Source organism: Bolinopsis microptera, chromosome 6 (assembly GCF_026151205.1).
Source record: "Bolinopsis microptera isolate Bmic1 chromosome 6, MBARI_Bmic_1.0, whole genome shotgun sequence".
Taxonomy (NCBI): domain Eukaryota; kingdom Metazoa; phylum Ctenophora; class Tentaculata; order Lobata; family Bolinopsidae; genus Bolinopsis; species Bolinopsis microptera.
Genome location: NC_087077.1, coordinates 12,269,889 through 12,292,320, shown reverse-complemented (window position 1 = coordinate 12,292,320; position 22,432 = coordinate 12,269,889). Strand labels below are relative to the sequence as shown.

The following is a 22,432-nucleotide window of genomic DNA, read 5'->3' as shown; positions in this document are numbered from 1 at the left end:
GCACAGTTCCCGTTCAAACTAACAGACCCAACACAGCACAGTTCCAGTTCAAACTAACAGACCCAACACAGCACATTTCCGCTTTAATCTTAGCACCCGACACATTTCCACTTTAATCTTAGCTCCAGACAGTTTTTCTCTACAAAATGCCGAGAAAAAGGTAAAAATTAGCTATGGATCGGAGTGGAGATGCTTTACAGTAAGCACTATTTTCATATTATCACAATCACAAATAGAAAACTGGGTAAACTGACACAACATTTTCTATACTAACACTGACAAACCATCTTACCCTCAATTTTACAGACAGATCTAAAAACTTCCACAAGCCCTATTTTAAGGGATCACATTGAAAACCACAGATAAATTTCCAAAATATATATATCCTAGGCTAATCAATATCTAACATTATTCGCTTAAAATGCAAAATTTACAGCGAATTTAAAAATACATATAAACAAAAGCACACAATAAAGTATAATTATATGTTTATAAAATGCAAAACCAACAAACAGACAACTTGGTCAAATACCCATGTACAAATTAAGGTAAGCAAATATAGTAACCGAAACTAGGTTATTTTACCTTAGTAACAGAACCTCGGATGTTTACCTTACCACAGCAGCCGACCTATACGAGACAGAAAATATCATGGAATGGAGCAACAAGTGTGTTACCAGAGCAACAAGGTTACCATCAGCTATCTTTAGCAGCTTTGCAACTGTTACAGTGAGAAACAAAGGAATAGTTGATGTGTTTACAGTAAGCACATAGCCAATTGGGATTCTGAGCGCTCTTTTCCACACCACACTTATTACATTTGGTCCGTTTAGGCCAGTTGACATTCTCACAATCACTACAGATCCAGTTTGAAGTTGGCGCATTAGTTGTCCGGGCAACAGACCCCCCTGTGTTGTAAGAAGAGTCGTATTGCTGTACAGGATACCCACCACTGTAGGCCTGATCGCTGCAGGTGTACAGCTCACTTGCGTTTCTGGGCGGACGATCGGCCTTGCACTTGTTGCACGCCAATCTGAAGTGATAGTTGTTGTTGCCGCACCCGGCGCACTGCCACTGCGTGTCCCCTGAGGCTAAGCGTCCTGCGCGCGTCTCTGGCGCCACCGCTTCTGCTTTTGACATACTACACTTATTACACTGAGTTCTGAGAGGATAGTTGAGGTTATCACAGTTATAGCAGGTCCAGTTGTCTGTTCTGTTGTTGACAATATCGTGCTCCATGGTAAAGCTAGCTGCACTGGCGGGAACTGTTCCCTTCTGGACCTGCTCTTGGAACATCTGTGCAGCAGCTTGCTCTATGGGTTCCGTGGGGACACCGCGCAGCTCTGAGGGGAGGGGCACTGCTGAGTGGGGCACTGCAGGGTTGTGAACTCCAGTGTGGGCTACTCCCGTGTGGGGCACTGCAGGGTTGGGACCTCCAGTGTGGGGTATTCCCCCGTAGGAAGTGTAGTTGTTACATTTCACTCCTTCACTGTCCCCACCCCGTCCCATCTCTTCTCCAATCTCACTTTTAGGTAGCTGACACTTGTTACAGAAGACTCGGTAGTAAAAGTTAACGTTCTCACATACGGTGCACTTCCAGTCCCTGTTTGTTCGCTTGAAGGCAGTCTCCGGGTTAATCGCTTCCTTTTTCTCCAGCTTGCATTTGTTGCACTCCGTACGGAAAGGCAGGTTCACGTTATCACAGTTAAAACACAGCCAGTTTTCCGGCTTATCACTATCAAAAGATCTGGTAGCAGTCATGGCTTGCTGCTTGGGTAACTTGCACTTGTTGCAGGCTATTCTGTACGGGTAGTTGCTGTTTCCACAGCTCATACACAACCAATCCTGATTGGTCCTCCCATGCTGGGTGCGTGGGTCAACTGCCTCTTGTTTGCTCATTTTGCACTTGTTGCACTCCTGTCGGAAGGGTCGGTTGATGTTGTCGCAGTTCAGACAGGTCCAGTCCGCATCGCCACCTCCGTTCCTGTTTATCTGGTTCTCGTAGCCAGACTTGGGCGCTGAGCAGCGGTTACATACGGTCCTGTGGGGCCAGTTACTGTTCCTGCACTCGGTACAGGTCCAGTTGTTGGGGTTCTCTTTCTTGCGCTTCAGCTGCACCTCCTGCGAAGTCTTGCACTTGAAGCACTCACTCGCACTCGCAAAGTTCCTGTGAGCGCAAGTATCGCACTTCCAGGTGCTCTGGTCGCCTTCAATTAGGGTAGGGTGCTTTCGCTTGTGCAGGCTGGGTGGCTGCTCTACAGTAACTACACAGGTACTGCCAGGAAGAGAGCACTCCTTGCACCTGGATCTATCCTCCAGGTTACTGAACCCACAGTTAGAACAGTCCCAGTTGGAACCAGCTTTAACACCATCATCCACCACCTGCACCTCAGGGTTATCCGAGATCATACCCACAACACACTCCTAGGGAACAGTTGTAATGTTAGTCTCAACAATATCACCCCTCCACCATTACTCTCACCTTGAGCAGGTATACCTTACCTTCTCATAATTCTAAACCAATTAGAACAATGCCGTTTGACGAAGTTAAGCTAGGAATCTAATCAGACTAAAGAAGGGCATATATCTACGAACAGTCCATATAATGTACACTCATGGTGCATATTCTAGTGCTAAGGGTATGAAGTCAAGTGTAATACTAATAGCATAATAGGAGTAGATGTGCAATGTGCAGGTATTGAGGAGTTTGATAACAATGATCGATTTCATGATTTCTGGGATATGAAAGTGAGATCTACTATATCTCATTAAAATATCAATCTGCATGTCTACAATGCGTGCGATTTCACAGCTTAAATCCCAATTCATTTCTCTTAACAGTTTTACTGGTGACATGAAACAAAATTCTCTTCAGGCCAAAATCTTTGAAGAAGTGTCAAGTTTGTGCCTTCCAAGTTTCAGGATGATCCCTTGAAAGCTGTTGGAGTAGTTTGGGATTGAAGCTGAAAAAATAAATATAATAAAACGCATTTGGTAGATCTCTCCTTTCTCTTTCAGAAAACATCAATTGATTGTTATGATTTAGACCGACGAGCTAATCCTACGATAACAGGCAAATTCAAATGCAACTTTTAACTGCGTGTGTCAACAGATATAAAGGACATCTACGTTTCTATTACTATTATATCGAAGAAATAAATGATAAGGTGAATAACTCAAGATTAATCGAAAACAATATGACACAACATACTCGACATGGATATATAAAAATTTTAAATCAACTTGATGACATTTTCAATATAACAACAGCGCTGAATAATATGTTCACTGTGCTGTACACATCAGATAATATCGTGGAACAAGTGAATTCAAATTATAAGGCAGGCATTCGAGTTCACGGTCATATTTTGCAGATTAACAGTTGATAGATATAGAGAAGTGATTCTCTGTACTAAACTTATTTTTACTTCTGACCTTTGAACAAAATATCCGCATGAGAAGCGACATCGTCCGTAAAAACAGAGAAGCCAGATAAAAGTGGGTAACTGAGAGGAAAATAGAGTCTATTTGGAGGCATGACATTTGAAACACTCTGACCGACTGGCGAAGTTGTTTACCCCGCACTTGGGACAAGGCCAGTCACCGTCACGCACGTTGCCACCACCACGCCCTCCTCCCCGACCTCCGAACCCACCACTTCTCCTGTCGTCCCCCCTTCTGTCGTCCCGACGATCACCACCCCGGCGATCATCCCTTCTATCGTCTCTCCTGTCTCTGTCTCTCCTTTCATAGCCCCCTCTATCACTGCCTCGTCGTTCTCCTCCACCGTATCCACCACCAGGTTTTGGAGCCTTGCATCTGTTACATTCCGTTCTGCGTGCAAAGTTGCTGTTGCTACATTCCGCACACGACCAGTCACCCTCCTTCTGTCCGCCACCACCTCGGTTAGGAGATCGAGAACGAGACCTGCGTCTTGGTGACCTGTCTCTACCACCTCCTCGCTCAAAGTCTCTGCCACCACCTCTACTGCCACGGTCTCCTCCTCCGAAGCCACCTCCACCTCGTCCCCCTCCCCGTCCTCCTGAACGCTCTCCCCGTCTGCCCCCACTCCACTCCTCAGATTTAGTTGCTAGCTCCACTGTTATCACTGAACCTGCAAAGTCTTTCCCGCTAAACCAGGAGATTGCCGCACTTGCTGCGCTGGGGTCCTCGTATGTTACACTCGCACATCCTTTCTCTGGCCATACCTTGATCCTCGGTGTGCGAGTTTTCTTATCCATCTTAATAATACCGATACTTCCAAAACGCTCCTTCAGATCGTCCTGAGTGGGCGGCGCATTTGTATTTAGATTAGTAATGAATATTTGATTTTCAATAACATCTCTGTTTTCATTCTTAGAAGCTGCAGCAAAATCAATCTCCTGCTGACTCGGGGCATTGGAATTGTTCTGTTGTCCGAAGCTAGGTTTGCTCGGAGGCTGCTGCTGGTACTGACTCTGTTGATTGAATTGCTGGTCCGGCTGAGAAGCCCCGTACTGATTACCCCCCGCTGCTGGCTGCTGTGACCCTGCCATAGGTGGTGGAGGCAATGGAAAACCAGGTGGAAATGCCGGCATCCCACTTATAGAGCCAGGAGGCATTGGTGGCATTCCTGGGGGCATTGGTGTGGGGTTGAAGGCGGCTTGTTGGGATGTTGGAGTGTTGTTATAACCGCCATAGTAATCTGACTGAGACATCCTGGAGGAATTGTTTTAAATGACAGTAATAAAATTCAAGGTTACCTACAATTATATAATTTTTATGTTACATATGTAACTCAACATTTTCCAAAGCCGATCGAGAGGAAGTAAACTTGGATAGAACGTATATAATTTAATCAGTCGCAAAACCACAAGTAAGTAGTGACTGAGCGCCTCGCACCTTTATTCACAGGAAGTATTTATTTTTGAAAAGATATGTCTAAAACAATCGAAATACAACGCAGTTTATACCGTAGGTATGTTATTTACCATGAACATACGTCTTCAGAGTCCGTTCTCATGAATAAATTAGTGGTAAACTACACGCTCAAGCACAATATTTTCCTCCCCACCTAAGCGAACATTGAATTTAAGAAATAAAAGGGGTATAAGTCTACTAAAAGCGTAATATTTAAGATCTCAAATTTCATTTGCATTCTGTTTATGCTGGATATGTTTCTAAATCTAAAAAATGTTCATCTAGAGTGCATCGATGCAAATATTGCAGGGTAAATGTACTGCAATATTCCATGTTTTTTTGTACAGTATAAGCTGTTGACAATGTAAAATGAGCGGTTATCTTGTCTCTGGCAGCAGCTCGGTACATACCCTCGTGGTTTAACAATTTAGTAATAATAAAAATAATTGAGGTGGTAATTCCTATAATATGAACATGTCAGATGGAGATTCCCAAGAAGTTTTTCGGACCATGTGCACTATGTTTTGATTTGAACAGGAATCAAATTCCAAGCGGTAGTTTAAATTGAAACAAGTCAGCCAAACCTTTGTTATCAGTACCGCCAAACCTTACCACGCGCGCACAAAATGTACGAAAAGTGCTGGACAGTAGTTTTGTTCAAACTGTAAGGCGGGAAGTCTTGCTAGTCCTAAAAGATACGCACGTGAAAAGCTTCCTCTCGATCGAAGTGTAATTTGTATACATTACCTGAAACTAATTCAGTACAGCCTATATATCTAACAAACAATTCGGAGACATAAGAAAATGACCAATGAAACAGACTGTACAGCGTTCCAGAAATAGTATTGCAGAACAGAACCTTCGCCACAGTAAAATAAAAACCGTATCTCTCATAAACAAAGTGCAATAATCTTGTCTTGTCCCATTATACAATAAATAAATCTAAAACTCCCTGGCAGCAGAACACTGATGTAGCACCTCTGATATTTGACACATTTCTAGCTTCCAGCTAGCACTTCACTTGCACACCAACTGTAAAAAGTTAGTTTATAGCGCACCGCCACCCCACAACACATATCCTTGGAATGTATTGTATACCCACTCTATTATAATGTATACCAATACCACTACTCCTACTGATTAACATAGTGGAACACAATTTAACATTTCAGCCCAGTCTTTCTGTCGGGTAGGAAGCCTCTCTCCAGACAATAATATAACAAACCAACAGACTACTTATAAAATAAAACTTAATTAAGTAAATAAAACAAATAACACACATAAAAAACTTACCGGTTACAAGAAGAATGTCCTTCTGCTGACGTCCATGGTTTTGTGATTGTGGTACCATTCATACTCTCCACCAGTAGTGTCGAAAGTGCCGGTCTGGAACCGTCTTAGTTTGAGGGTTAACCGTGGTCCCAGTTCTTGGAGGCCAACTCTTGCACTGTTCTTGAAAATGTACCTAAACAGTAAACATGGTTTCAAATGAAATAGATTATGGATTATGGAAGCATCGAGCATCCATGCTAAGTCACCCAGGAAGATAAAAAGGAATTACTTGTTCCCTAAGAAATATAAGAAAGAAGTCCCTACGTTTCCCGAGGACTAATCACCTATGTCTTCGAAGAAAGATAAAGTCCCTCTGATTATGAAAAGTAACCACATTGCGTCCTTTGAATTCAGGGTCCATGTGAAATAGAGACCCTAACATCCTTCCAACAGAATGACCAAGCCTAGTTTTGAAATTATTGAGGATTACTTCCGGCCGATGTCTCGTAGCGTTTCCGTGCCTCTGAAATTGGGTATTGATTAAGATGGTCTGAAGTTGCTGGCTGACAAAAAGTATAGTAAATATAGTTACCTTTGACCAAAGCTTTGGCTAATGATTGTAAGGAAACAAAATGTTGAGGCTATCATCGCCACTTTCGCTTTTGTGTATTTTTGAACAAAAAGTTTGGCCACTTTCGTGGTGAAAATGTGTATTTCGCGATCTACGGCAAAAAATGGAGGCGAAATTTTTGGCGATGACGCCCCTTCCACATTCCTGCCAAAAGTCGAGAACTGGGTTCCTACCTTTAATTGTTTCTTGAGTTTGACAGATGTGAGTCTGAAGGTCGCAGTGGGGCCCTCCGGTAGATGACACACTACTACACTGTATTTGAGGTTAAGGAATTTATAACATAATATGAAATAATATTAATATGATTAGGAGGGGCACAGTAAATACAAATTTTGCTCAAGGTATACTAAGCAGGTATTTTGTACTTTTCTTAAACTTTGTTAAAATCTCTAATAACAGGTTCTGGGCAGAAGTTAATAAAATTCGCCTTAGTAGCTGGTTCAGACGTGAACAATTCTTCATATTTTTCTTGGAAATGTAAAGTTTACTGGCTGCATATTTTATTGTAAGTTATATAGAATGTGCAGTATTTTGCACCTATCTGGATTCTGGAACTGTCAAATATGTTCACAACAAAATTAAGAAAGATTTGTCCATCGCGTTAACACTGTTTGAGGCTACTTTATTTAAAGAGGTACAGATTCCAAGCGATTAATCTCCCTAAGGAATATATGCATCTACTGAGTTTCGTTTAAGTCTTCACGACGTTTAGTAGCTAAGCTAAAAATTAAGGTTTAGAGGTAAAAACGACCAGCATGTAGTACTACCGTTATCATTTCCAGGGGAGATTTGTGTTCAACGTAAGAGACAAATTTACCATGTAATTGCTCCCGGGCTCCCCCCCCCCCGGCCCCCTCTATTCAATGCAATGTAAAGGATACTAGGCTTCTTCATATCCTCGTTAATCACCACAACGTGTGTGTACTCCTTGTCCACTGACTCCTTAACAAGTTGCTTCATATCAACCTTGCCTCGTTTTATGTACTCGCTGTTTGGCATCATATTAACAAGCTCGTCTAACAGCTTCCTAGTTTCCTGAGAGGTTCACATGTTAACATACATTGTTACTAAATTGATTAAGTTTCTGAGTGATTTTACAAATAATTAAAGAATTACATAGTTGATTTAATAAAATGAAGGCGCCATTCTAAATGAAGCATACCATTTGTCTGCTTTGGCCAAGTTGGATTTTGATGGGGGGCGTGTTAATACTTTACAAGAATTGCGCCGGTTAGCGGACGCTAGATTTCCATCAACCGTAGTGAATTTAAAATTAAAATTAACGATAGTTTTATGTTGGTCAAAATATTAAATAATGGTTCTTTATTCACCATTCTTGGGGCGCTACGGAACACAAAATGGAGGGGTTGCCATTGTCAATTAGTCAAATTTAAAAAGTTAAATGACCGGCGCGCGGAAACCGTAGCCTGTGCCTGTGTGGTGATATGCAGTTATCCGTAGTAGGTAATGCAACTCATAATAACATTTATGGTCCATTTCGTATAACAAATCAAGCACTCACAACAAAACAAGAAGTTAGTATGTTGTACTGCATCATGATCAATGATCAAGGAAAGAAAAGCGTGAGCATTTATAAGATTCGGGAAATCGCTTGTTATTCAAATCAATTACCATAGAATTCAAATTGTATGCTAGGCGCCGCGCATTTGAGGTGTAATTCAATCAATCGTCAAATCGTGCAAACGTATGCGGAGGGTAACCATGTCGACGACACTGTAACTGCTCTGCGCGCGGAGAATATGCATTAAAATAACGTATGCGGAGGGTTATGCATGTTTTCCTTTGTGACACCGAACGAAAAACATATCAACCTACTATACCCATTCTCAATTCCTTCCACTTCTATACATCTTATGCCTTTTTAAAGAAAAAGACAGTTGATGTAAAAAATAATAATGGAGATATTTTAAATCTAAACTTACTAAGGATGACTTTTTGTTGGTTGTAATTAGTATTTTGGGGGTTGTCTGACAATCGAAATATCCAGCAAACTCATCATTCTGTGCGTCTGCTGCGACCTGGTTTGAGGTTTTGTCATTTCAATTACAATTTATAACCAAAATAGAGAAGAAGTGAATAATGTAGGCTGTAGTACTTAAGAGGGGATGCAAATGTTTACGGAGGCCATCGTCATTGTAATAGAATCCCGGTTTTAGTTTGAATCACAAACAGAGGAACCCCCAATGGCAATGCAATGATTTTCATCATGTGAAAAAGAAAAGCGAAATTGATAAAGTGAAAGTGAAATGTGAGTTAAACTTTACCTCCTCATCTCCTTCTTCAACAGCAGTCACATCTGGTGCTCTTAGAGACTCAGTTGTATGAGGAACTGGCTTGGGAGGTGCTGCATCCCCCAGTGCTTCACGCATCTCTGCTGCTGTTTTCCGACGTTTTTTCTTCTCCTGGGCAAAAACATCATGTGCAATTAACAAAGGGGGGGGGGGGGGGGGGGGGCCGGGGGGGGGGGGGATCAGGTACTAAGTTTCGTACGTGACGTCGACTAAGTGTAACTTTGGAATTTACATAAAAGACCCACCCACCCCGGCCCCTTTGTGGTACTAACTGTTTTTTCGGATAATATTTAGGACACCCACCCCTTTTCCGGTACTAACTGTAGAGAAATCACGGTACTAACTGTGTCTTGGTATATAAAATAAGATACCCACCCATAAATAGCTTTAAACAGCTCATTTAACATTGGGAAATGGGTAATTTTTACCCACTATTTAGTAGGGGTTTTGTTTTCAATGTAGTCGAATTATATGAAAAGTTACAAAAACAGGACAAAATTTTTAAAAAACCCAAAAAAAACTAAAAACCCATTCCCAAAATTGAAATTGGAGGTAAAATGGGTTTTTTGGGCCCATATCCAAAAACCCGCATTCTCGCATTCTAAGAATGTAGGAAATTTTTAAAAGTAGGAAATTTTTGACAAAAAGTAGGAAATTCGAGAGCCAACTCTGAGAATTTTCGATAATATTTCAGTAGGAATTTAAGTGAAAGAGCAGACTAAAAGTTGCTGGACCGTTATTTAAATGTCCTTAGTCAGGGATCCACTGATCCAGTCTATCAAATTTCGTTTCACAGACCAAAGTTTGTTGCTATTAGCTACAAAATCTGTGCATCAAGTAACCACTAAACCAATATAGACTACCATTCCAGTTTTGATAATAGCGTTATCAATCATGTAATGTTGTGAACGGTCATCAATGCAATTGTAATAATTTTATGTTAGGAGTTCAAAGAACATTATATAGTATTTAGTATTATGAGTTGATGTAATACGTCTAAACATGCATAATGCAGAAGCATTCTTTGTTGCGTTTCCTATCTTATTTAAATAGTAAATACTAATAGTCATTATTATATTTTTGGAAAATTTAAATTCCTTGTTTCTTGAATATTTGGTCTCATACTTGCTTCCTTCTCCAAATTCCCTTAACCCTGTATTAGTTTATAGCTTGAAAGCAGAAAGTGATGGTAGTAGATGAGAAAACATTTTTGCCAAAATTATAGACTCTTGATACTTCATGCTGTCTCCTATTTCGTGCTTTGGTTAAGCCAAGTGTTTAGGGATTCTAGAATCCAGACAATTTATCCCAATAAAAATTGAAATCAGAAAATAGTATGCTAAAATCGTTCTCCATTGTCAGATTCGTTCCAGGAGGCCAAATCTAGTTTAAATTTCCAAAATTTTCGGGGGCTTCGCCCCCAAAAGTAACCTAGGATTATCTATTAAAAAGCATTCCGGGCCCTAAAAAAGTAAAATTGAGAATCTGGAATCCGCCATGAAAAATCTTTGAACCGCCCGAATACAAAGACTTTTTATGCGAGCGAAGCGAGCGGGCCACAGAAAACGAAAAAATTGAGAATGTAGGAAATTAAAAATTTTTTGGATATGGGTTTTTGGGGTTGAACACCCCCCTTATACCATGTACTAACTGTTTTTCTGGGAAATGTACCATGTACTAACTGTGTTTTGGAAGAAAATAATGACCCACCCACCCAACGTCACGTACGATACTGACTGTATGATCCCCCCCCCCCCCCCCCGTATCAATGAAACAAGAGAGCATGAGGGGTGGGGCCCAGCCACTTGTTTGTTTTTACATATCTAGCTTATTGTATTATATCTAACTAATTCTAACTAATGTTAGAATTTATTAATAAATGTTAGAATTTCCAACAGTTAAATCTTACAGTACCAAGCTTTGGTTTCTCTTTCCCTCAACTTAAAATATTTATGAAACAACCAACCTTTGCTTTCTCATGTTTCATTTTTGTAAATGTGTCTCTTTTGACGATCTTGCATTTTCTGTTATTGATACTAAGCTTGTGATAGCCCATGGTTGCAGAGAGGGATGGTCTTGCAGCGAGAGAAGGGCCAGGGCGTTCAACCATTTCTGCTTCATCGCTATCACCATCTAATTCTGACATTCTGAACAATAAAATAGGTTATTTATAAAAAAAAGTAAATTATAAGTAAGTTTTAAACCAGGCGGAAGAAAAATAAACAAAAGTATTATGTTATACAAATTGTCGGACAGCATTATATTGTAAATTAATGAAATTGACTATCATGGTTTTGCAGTATGATCTTACAATTTACCATGAATATTTGTTTCTTAAATAACTAAGAGTGAAATGTGTTGAAACAGAGGCATCTACACTTTTTTTTAAAAACAGTTTCCCAGAATGCTTCCTGCAAAAGTTATGCTCCTTTGGCAGGCTAGGTAGGGGTTTAAAAATCAATACATATCAGAAAATTCATCTCTTATCTCCCTCAGCATGTCATCTTTGTTCCAAAACTTTTTATGTCCTATGCATACACTCCTTGATAGTTATCTTGATCTAGTATCTTTGTTTCACACAATAGAGCATAAGTTTTGTGGTTTATCCACTGGGCTTAGAGTTTGTGTTTAAGCTACCAAATTTTATTATTATTATCTATTAATGAGCATGCAGAATGACCCTTTACTGCGGATGGAATATCTGGTAAGCCTAGCTTGGCTACAAAATAAGTAACCCATATTTTCTAAAAAATCCCTATTTTCAACTTACCCTAAAAGAAGCAGGACTTGGTTGATTGTAAAAAACAGAACATATTACCAAAAGCAAAAGCTCTATTAACAGATATACAGATAACTAAAGAAGGCTTGTGTCATGTATTGGATATGAATAAGGAGTTGAAAGGTACATATTACACCCCCCGCGCGTGAGGGCACGTTTTTGCTAGTAATTTGCGACATTACTTTATGGATATCGAATCTCGCGACTTCAACGAAGTGCCGGGGACAAGTTTTCAATAATTCATAAACTTTTCAGTTCCTATCGTTTTAAGCATCGTTAGGGCTTTCCCAGAAACTAACTCTCATCATCCTAGGATAATCATGTGTCGCACAGCACTTGTTTCAGTAGAGAGTGTACTCGCCTTTACGAGAGAATGACGTGTACGTTTCGGTCACCTGCGGAAAAAGGAAGTGAGATATCGAAAATCTGAGACAAACCCGATCGATAAAATCCTTTCAGGTAGGTGCTAGTCAAGATTTCATCTCTTTAGACATTAAGATGGCTTCAAACACCTCACAAAAAGTTTTCAAAAGTAAAATCTACTCGCGACTTACAAAACCACCATAAAACGTGCCCTCATAGATTTTTGAGGGCAAGTTTTTGAGCGCGCCGTGTGACTTTGTCTCAGCAACAGCGAGTATAGTTACAATCTCGCAACTATGAACAGACAAGGAAAATATTGTATTAATATCTGTCAAAGGAATTTAATGTATTTTAACAACTTGTTCTAATAATGCTAATAAGGGGGGGGGGGGGGGGGGGGTCCAAGGGGAACTTTGGGGAGTTTTGGGGAACTTTTTTTTGGGGAACTTCAGGAAACCTGGGGGACTTTCCCAAAGTTCCCCAAAAAATTATCAATGAAACAAATAATTTTGGGGAATTTTGGGGAACTTTTTTTTGGGGAACTTCAGAAAGTTCCCCAAAGTTCCCCAAAGTTCCCCAAAAAAATTATTATGCCAAACAAATTATCATGCTGCAAGTATCAACAAGTAAGTTAAGATTATACCTTATAATAACATACATACAGTTAACATTAATGGGTATTAATGTATATTAGAGAAATTTTGAATAATTTTGAATAATTTTGAATAATTTTGAATAATTTTGAATAATTTTGAATAATTTTGATAATTTTGGGGAATTTTGGGGAACTTTGGGGAGTTTTGGGGAACTTTTTTTTGGGGAACTTCAGAAATCTTGGGGGACTTTCCCAAAGTTCCCAAAGTTCCCCTTGGACCCCCCCCCCCCCCTAATAACTAATCGATGAACCACACAAATGGTCGGCCCGGTGTGAGTGTATAGTATTGATTGTGCTCTGAAATGGGGCGCTGTTATTGGTTAATACAGCGGCCAATCAGGATCGAGCTGGTTTGTGGCTGCAGTCCAAATTTAGGATCATATCTGATTAGGTACCTAATTAGTGATTATGCACTTTAAAGTAAGATTAACTCGGTATTCACAATCCACATTAAATCGCTACATGTTGCAAATCAGCTGATATTTGTAACTTTAAAAAATAATTGTAACTTATATATTTATACAGCTCCCCAGTTTAACAAGCATTCAGGATAGAAGAACCAGCAGCGGTTAATGACACTAAAACAGAAGTGGAGAACAGTAAGAACAGCAGAAAGAGTGGAGTGAGATAAATATCTTCTCTTTTTCTGCACTGGTTACTGATACTCAACAGTTATTCAAGAAAATTCTGGCCTGGGTTATGTTTTAAAATTAGATATAGCCAGGCCCATGTCAGTTTTGTTTATGATCTTTTTATCATGAAAAATGATTGTGAAAAATGATTGTGATCTGGGCAAAAATTAGCTCGACCCCCACGGGGCATCGAACATGCGACCACCCTGCGGGGAGGTCGACGCTCTAACCTTCACGCCACTCGGGTGATGTACTGACTAAAATTGTGATGTCTATATAGTGCTTATTTGGCAGAAATTAGTACTGTATACAATCCTCAATTTCGAGTTCGACATGATTGTAATTGGGAAGTGGGAACATTAAACAACTCTTCTGCATTTAATTGGAACTGTGCATTCGGGGGCTTAGCTTTTGACTGATTTATCTTCCGGACAGTTCTTGGAAGTTCAATTAAAACCAGTGCAGTAGAAGAGTAAACTTGCATGAGAGTTAAAATGGTACTATAATAATTTGTGTTGTCAGGTAAGATTTCAGTTTGCACTTTGATACATTGGTATGTGATTGATATGCTGATTACAGATTACTGATAAAGATTGTTACATGTACAATTCAGAAAAATGTGTACATCAAATGAGAGTCTAACTGTCTTCTCATTTAACCTCTTAACTGACAAGTGACATGTCAGAAACATGAGTCGTCTTATAATGATACAAACACTATATAATATAATTTTCACGTTAAGTAGTGAGTAGTCAGCTTGACCTTGATTGGTTGCAGACAATTGTTGATGTGGATTGTGAATACCGAGTTAATCTTACTTTAAAGTGAATAATAATCACCTAATCACCAATTAGGTACCTAATCAGATATGATCCTAAATTTGGACTGCAGCCACAAACCAGCTCGATCCTGATTGGCCGCTGTATTAACCAATAACAGCGCCCCATTTCAGAGCACAATCAATACTATACACTCACACCGGGCCGACCATTTGTGTGGATCATCAATTAGTTATTAGCATTATTAGAACAAGTTGTTAAAATACATTAAATTCCTTTGACAGATATTAATACAATATTTTCCTTGTCTGTTCATAGTTGCGAGATTGTAACTATACTCGCTGTTGCTGAGACAAAGTCACACGGCGCGCTCAAAAACTTGCCCTCAAAAATCTATGAGGGCACGTTTTATGGTGGTTTTGTAAGTCGCGAGTAGATTTTACTTTTGAAAACTTTTTGTGAGGTGTTTGAAGCCATCTTAATGTCTAAAGAGATGAAATCTTGACTAGCACCTACCTGAAAGGATTTTATCGATCGGGTTTGTCTCAGATTTTCGATATCTCACTTCCTTTTTCCGCAGGTGACCGTAACGTACACGTCATTCTCTCGTAAAGGCGAGTACACTCTCTACTGAAACAAGTGCTGTGCGACACATGATTATCCTAGGATGATGAGAGTTAGTTTCTGGGAAAGCCCTAACGATGCTTAAAACGATAGGAACTGAAAAGTTTATGAATTATTGAAAACTTGTCCCCGGCACTTCGTTGAAGTCGCGAGATTCGATATCCATAAAGTAATGTCGCAAATTACTAGCAAAAACGTGCCCTCACGCGCGGGGGGTGTATTAGAGGCCAACAGCTGGATATCAGTCATTCTAGGGTTTGATATATCTGCAAAGGTACCCCAGCTAGCTTATTCTGCATTCATCTATGGCACATCCAACACAAGGAGCAAATAACAAATTGCCCTAAATATTCCATTGCGCTTTCAAAAATTCACGATAGGCAGCCATGCCATGGCTACCTTATCACACATACATTAACATTAATCTAAATAATGCAAATTGTGCAACGGACACGTTACCTAGCAGTCTTAAGTTTCGATTCCTTATGCATATAATGGGATTGTAAGTTCAACTCCCGCCAATGGAAGTTTTTTTCTTCGCTGAATTAGCAGTTATGAATCTCAACAATAAAAAATTCTTCAACACCCTATAATCACTCAGATATAATTAACTAACAATGTCTCAGTTAAAATTTAAGGCCCCTGGGTGTTTGTGGAAAACCAAACTTGCCAAATTGGAGGCTATGTTCCACTTAGACACAATTCGCCCATAGACACAATTGCAGAACTCTTAACCTCTGTGTGCAAAGATGTTGAAAAAGAATACCAGATGCTCTCTATACCTCTCTGTAACACACTCAAATTATCAAATAGTACCAATAGACAATTACAAGATGGTACCATCACAGATGTGTTAAACACCAGTGGCGTAACTTTACCGCACCAGCAAAATCTGACAATTTTTAGTAAAAAGACCTACATGTACAATCTTGGACGACGGAAACCTTTTATCAGACACAGACTGCAATTAGATCTGCTCTAAACTTGTATAATCTCTATCAGGCAATACAGAGGTGCAGTAAGTGATTTGGACCTTAATCTGATCAACACTCCTAGATCATAAGAGGAGTGTTAAATCAAATCAAATCAAACTTCAAATAAAAGTAATAGAAGAATTGTTCAGAGAACAACATATTTTACTATACCAGTCACTAACGAAAATGTCATTCAAGAATATACAATCAAACAATTTAAACAAACAAGCAATAGTAATTTTCGACCCTATTACAAAATAATAAATTAAATTTAAATTGAAATAGTAAAATGAGGGTAAAAAAAGGTGGCAACAGAATTTGTGATCATCTAAAAAGTTGGATCCACTTGAAAATTAACATAATTTTGAAGATAATTTTTTAGATAGATAATTTTTAGATTTAAGGGGGCCGGGCCAGGGGTCTTCATCAAAATTCTCTCGAAATTGATTTTATAGTTGTTTCTGATAGAAGGGAGCGAGGTCTATCAGCTGCTTTTAGTCCGATGGAAAAATATTGTTCCTACCTGAAATTATCGCCAGTCAAAGGTCAGCGCTTATGTGTAATTGTATTGCGCGCCCTGAAAATCGAGTCTAAAATCTATCTTCTACATTTTTTGAGCAATCACCCTGAAACTTTCAGGATATGTTCTAGGGATCATTGATGTTAAGAAGCACACTCATTGCACTGGGGGAATCAGAGCTGAGGAAGATCAACAGCCCAGCATCTCGGACTGCAAGATGTATCCTCCAACCTCATCCCTCAAAACACGAGCTTCGAGTAGATTTGTTTAAGTAAATTTTGTAGATATTTTATTGAAGTTTTATATTGTATATAATTTTACAGACGAAATGATCCCAAGGGACACCCCAACCCACCGCTTTGGCAGGTATTTGGTCCAACTTTCGCAAGAACGAGCCACTTTGGTCTATTTGCTTTGATGTGTCTCAGCTGCATGGGTTGGGAGTCCCCTTTTTTAAACAAATCTAATACCGCTTTACTACACCTGAATTTAATTGGTAATTGATCATTCAGTCTTATAATAACACTTAGAAGGGTTTAAGAAAGATATGATTTCTAAAGATAATTCTAATGATTCACATTTTGGAATGTTTCAAATAAAGTATTAGGGAGAATTGAATGACCTAGCTATGTTAGTAATAAAGAGGAGCATAACGATTATCTTTATTTCCACCCTTTTGTGGCAAAAAAGCGATTTATGAATCTTTATTCCACTTGGAAGTGTGAATAGGGTTATCTTTTGGGGATGCTTTTTGAATTTATTTGAAATTTTTTAGATTAGAGATTAGATTAGATTAAGAATAATGACATAAACATCATCACTAGTTTTAAACATTCTTTCTGATTTCCTCATTATCAGAACTGTGAACATTTCACAGCCTTCGTCATTAAAAACAAACAAATTCTATAACTAACATAATTGTCATAATTTATTTACATATAAAAAGTTTTTAAAGTTAAAACCGTTAATTTTAAAAATAAATAAATAAAAACAAATTCATGAGATATTTATTCCCTTTCTCTTGGCAACACACGGATTTTTATATAAATATTGGACTTGTTGCTTCTTCTTTTCGATATAATTTACACCCTCTATTTCTGCTAAAACTATATTTGACACTTCCCAAAAGTTGCCTGTGTCTACTAAATTATTAGTATTTTTAAATTCTTCTAGATTAATTTAAAAATCAATAACAGACACTGAATTTCTAATAAAAGATGGCAATTTATTCCAAAAGCTGATAACACGCTCGGATTTTTTTTTTTTTCATTATAAATCAATACAATAAAACATCTTGATCAATAAATGCCTAGCAGCACCAGACAGCGGCCGTGTACCTTTTTCGACTCCACGGAGTCCCTGATGGACTTTTGTTAATGATTTGACCGCAACCTTTCTTTCTCGAAACACAAATCCTACTGTACTTCATTACAGTATTAAGATAATATAAAGCAAATCATGTGAATGTATGACTACGAAATAGATCTATAGATTTGTCCATCATATTTAATACCGTATTGATGGTTTTGAATTTTGTAAATTGAATTTTAATGTGAAGCGTTTACTCTTCCCCCTCGGCAATTAATTAGAAAGTTAGATTAATGACAATAATTGCCAAATGACGTAGTAGATATAGATGTTCAATGTTGTAGAGTGATTTCAAGAGTAGTGGTCCACAGGGGTCCGAAAAAGCCGTACAGGCACTTGGGTCCTTATCCTTGTCACTAGTCCCAATTGGATTCACTTTACACAAAACATGAACGTTTACAATTTAGACGTACACATTGGCACGATATTTATTAGAAAGCAAACAGTATAAAATAATACGTGCGTGCGCGGCTTGAGCCGCGCCGCATAACAATTTATGCGTTTAGGGGCTGGAGTACGCGTGTTTACAGATTAATGAATTGTTGCATTGTAAATATTTAAAGTTGACGATATATTATGATTTAATAGTAAATTTTTCAAAGCTGGCTTTGGACTTAGGTAAAATTATAATTTATTTATTTTAAAGAAAAAACCACGGATAGTTTTAAATTTACATAGTCGTATAACTATAATCAAGTTAATCCTGTTTTAAAGAATGCGCGGCTTTGGCGGCCAATTATTGACTTGTACATAAAATTGAATTTTAAATAGAAATGTGAATGTATTAAAATTTAAAACTTTCAAAACGGAGGCTTATAAATATTATTATATTATGCTTGTAAAATAAAGGATAAAATTTTAAATTTGTTTCACTAAATTTGTTTCACTTTTTTTTTGGGAACCGTGGGGTAAAAAACCATTTGATCCCACTGGCTTAAGTTAAAGAAGTTTAGAACAACTATAAGGGGAATTGGCTTATTCCATGTCAAAAGATTAACCTGTTCAATTCAATTAAATCAAGTGATGCAATTGGCAGAGCACAATCAAATTTTAAGTGTTGCAATTGGCAGAGCACAATTCATTACTACCAATAATTTTTTCAAAAAACATTTTAACAAAACACATTGCATGATCTACTCCATTATATGATAAAAAATTATTAGACAAGCTTTTAATATTTCTATCAATATTGTTAGATTTAGTGCTAACAATTTTATCTCCCGATCTACTTAAATTGAAAATATCTTTTCCATGCTCAACAAATCCATTTACAATTTTGTAGGCTTCAATCAAATCTCCTCTAACCCGTCTCTCTGCGAGTGTTGTAATCTGTAAGGCATCCAACCTTTCACTGTAAGGAAGTGTTCTAATATCATCAATAAAGCGTGTGAACCTACTCTGGACATTTTAAAATAAAGTTGTAGTTGATAATTTATTAATTTTGGTGGTAAGATATTTATATTTTTCCACGTAGTGATTTGATACATGTGTGATGATGTTGTGTCATAATTTGTACTTTACTTTACTTTACTTTAACAAAATTAAATTTATAAATTCTATACAAAATTTGGATGATTTTGACTGTTTAATTAATGAAAAGAAAATTTGGAGTTTCCTTCATGGGAATTACTTCAAATAGGTTGAGCTCCGTTCCCTCTTCTTACTCATCGGTAAGGGATATAGATACATGAAAACATTTTTAGAGATCAGATTAGGCACCATCACTAAAACTTAAATGATTAATCATTCTACACTATACTAGGCTGTCGCGTGACTTTTTAAACGTTCTCTAGCTTTGGTGGCCCTAAAGGACTGTTCGGAACACTAAACCTCTACACTGACCCTAACTGAAGCATATGCTTTTAATACTCAATTATAGGGTTCCTAAGCTAGGTAAAAACATAAACTAACACAACATTATATTCCTAATTTTTTCATTATCAGAACATTTTTGTAGGTTAATTGCAGGACGCGCGCCGAGTTGGACTGTTCTTCACATAGCAGCAATATGGAACAGATATTTTACGAGTATCACCCGTTAAAACATTTTATAACCTTTGTCATTAAAAACAACATTTTTTACATAATTTTCATAATGCACCAAAAAGCTTTTTTAATAACCAAAAAGAACTCTAAAGTCTAATTTAAAAAATTCAGGTTCAAGCTTGTCACACGTTGTAGACCTGCCGCGCACGAGTGCGCGGCTGTATTGTGGCTTCCGCCACTTAGTGAATACTATAACTAATATGTAATATGATGATGATGAAAATCTAAATATTATAGGCTACAATGAGCATTTTAGTAACAAATAGTATGAAAGATCTGAAAATTAAAAAAAATAAAATCCCTAAAAATATTTACACCCCAAGTTAAAAATTGAAATACTTTATTTTAAAAACACTATATCAAATAAGGTGGTTGATCAGTTACTTGTGTCATTACGACGACGTCGTTATATTTTGTATCACGTTGCGACCCCCACGGTCGTTTCACTATGGTGGGTGTCAAGTAATTTGCGAGACACGCGAGAAATCTCAGGTGCAATGGAAGGAGAAGAACTCGCGTGCGCGAGGTCATAGATTCAATACTTAATTGTCACCGCGAGTACGGTAGAGTCACATTTAGAAGGTTCTAGACTATTTGACGTTGTATGTCGACTTCTTCGATGATGTGATCACAATTAACAGAAAAGCTTAACCCCCAACTATTCACAATTTTTGAACTTGCAACTCTCTCTCCATCTTATTCTTACTTGCTTACTTGGGGACCCCAGGCTTAAGTGTGTGAACAGTCAAGTCTTGGAATTGAGTTTGAGACAAGAAAGCATTCTTCAAATTATAATTATAATTAAATTTATACACCAATATAATAAAAATAGTAAATAAATTAGAGATGCCTCGATCTGCTGTGCACTGTGCAGGACATTACAATTAATTAATTAGCATTTCAATCAGAAAACATATTCCAAATTTAATCAGCATTAAGCCATAATTTTAGTAACAATATTTACAGAATGGACCGCACATAATTCAATATTTACATATCTCACCAAGCGTTTGGTTAAATGGAAAAATGGAGAACTTGACGATCTAATGATGGAGTGCAGGAGTATTCAGAAAGCCTTGGTGCAGCAACAAAAAATCAGCGAGGAATCCAGGAAGAAGAGTTTCTGCCGACTAATGCTTCTTGGGAAAGTTAAACAAGCCACCAAATATGTTGACAGTTCCAATGACACCTTAGGAGTTCACAGCCTAACAGCAAACATTAAACAGGTCCTTGGGGAGAAACACCCTCCAGCTGTTAAAGCAGATCCAGTTGTTCTGCACCCTCACGGTACTCCTCCACCTCAGGAAGTGACATTTGAGAGGATTGACGCAGAGACTGTCAAGAGGGCTTGTTTATATTTGGATGGATCAGGCGGCCCAACACTAACGGACTCAGATTTGTGGAAGCATATCATCTGCAGCAAATCATTTGGCAAAGCATCAGTGACACTTGCTGAGTCTATAGCAATTGTTGCAAGGCGCCTTTGTAGAGAAGATATCCATCATAGCTGTCTGAAAGAGTTCACTGCATGCAGATTAATCCCTCCCTGCAGTTTCTTTTCGTTTAAATCGTAAATTCGCGCGCAAAAATTTCATCGGCGCGCCTTCCATTAATGATGCATTAGACGCATACATTATAAGCATCGAGTGTCAAGTGTGTTTAACTGTTAACGGACGGTCACTTGCGCCGCGCGAAATATGAATAGCATAGCGATCAATTATGTGTCAACACTTACAATTTAATATTATATTGTGTTGTAAGATTTTTTTGTATAATGAGCCAATTTATGTTTTAAATTGATGAGTAATAATAGTTTTTGTTATTTGTTATTGACAAATACGCGTTCAATTCAATGTTGTGTGTTGATAAATATGGTAGTAATATGATTTTAAATATATGACACAAGTATCATTCTTACATTACATTAGAATTATATAAATATATAATTCTGGTTTTGCATCAAAAAGGAAGTAACAAATGTTTTTTCTGCAATCATATTTAAGTTACAAATCACTAAACTGTAAACTGAAAACACAAATGACAAAGCCACGCGCCGATTTGTACGGCATTTTGTCATTATAACAACTTTTTATATACCACAAATTCTGCCCTGTTCATTTTTCTTATAATTAGTATTGAACATAAATTTTGTGAAATAATGATTTGATATTAACTCCAAGTATCATTCGTTAAATTTTAGTCCAAGATTGGTTTTTTATTTTCAGATGCGCGCATGTTTTGCTTGATTTTACAATCTGCAATCTTGGAATATCCTCCGCATAACTTCGGCTTGGAATTTACAAAAGTGTGCTGCTAGCTGTACAGTAGCAACGAATTTAAAACCTGTTTTGTCAAACACAAATTTGATTAAATTCATTTTAACTGCGTTTGTTGTCTTTCAATAATTATTTCTATTGACTTGACAAGTCAAAACGTTAGTTAAATATCGGTTTTATGAAAATTTTCAAGTATTGCTACAGGGCCTTTGAAATGACTTTAGATGGTGCAAATTTAAACTATTGCCAGGAACTTCATGTGTTTTGGAATGTCAAATTTAAATTATTTGCAGCTTCCTTTT

At 37.9% G+C, this 22,432-nt stretch overlaps 2 protein-coding genes across 2 annotated transcripts; both read right to left on the bottom strand.

Annotated features, from left to right (window-relative positions):
• Nucleotides 1-41: 41 nt before the first annotated feature.
• Nucleotides 42-4,713, bottom strand: LOC134817403 (uncharacterized). Its single transcript, XM_063826543.1, has 2 exons — nucleotides 3,528-4,713; nucleotides 42-2,424 (listed from the first exon to the last, which is right to left on the bottom strand). Exons 1-2 carry the CDS (start codon nucleotides 4,695-4,697, stop codon nucleotides 697-699), a joined length of 2,898 nt encoding a protein of 965 aa, XP_063682613.1. The 5' UTR covers nucleotides 4,698-4,713; the 3' UTR covers nucleotides 42-696.
• A 987-nt stretch (nucleotides 4,714-5,700) lies between these two features.
• Nucleotides 5,701-11,263, bottom strand: LOC134816533 (ribosome production factor 1-like). The gene is made up of 8 exons (XM_063825419.1): nucleotides 11,081-11,263; nucleotides 9,088-9,225; nucleotides 8,746-8,841; nucleotides 7,684-7,837; nucleotides 6,976-7,058; nucleotides 6,516-6,694; nucleotides 6,193-6,364; nucleotides 5,701-5,931 (listed from the first exon to the last, which is right to left on the bottom strand). The coding sequence occupies exons 1-7, from the start codon at nucleotides 11,258-11,260 to the stop codon at nucleotides 6,196-6,198; spliced, it is 999 nt and encodes a 332-aa protein (XP_063681489.1). The 5' UTR covers nucleotides 11,261-11,263; the 3' UTR covers nucleotides 5,701-5,931; nucleotides 6,193-6,195.
• Between the last annotated feature and the right edge of the window lie 11,169 nt (nucleotides 11,264-22,432).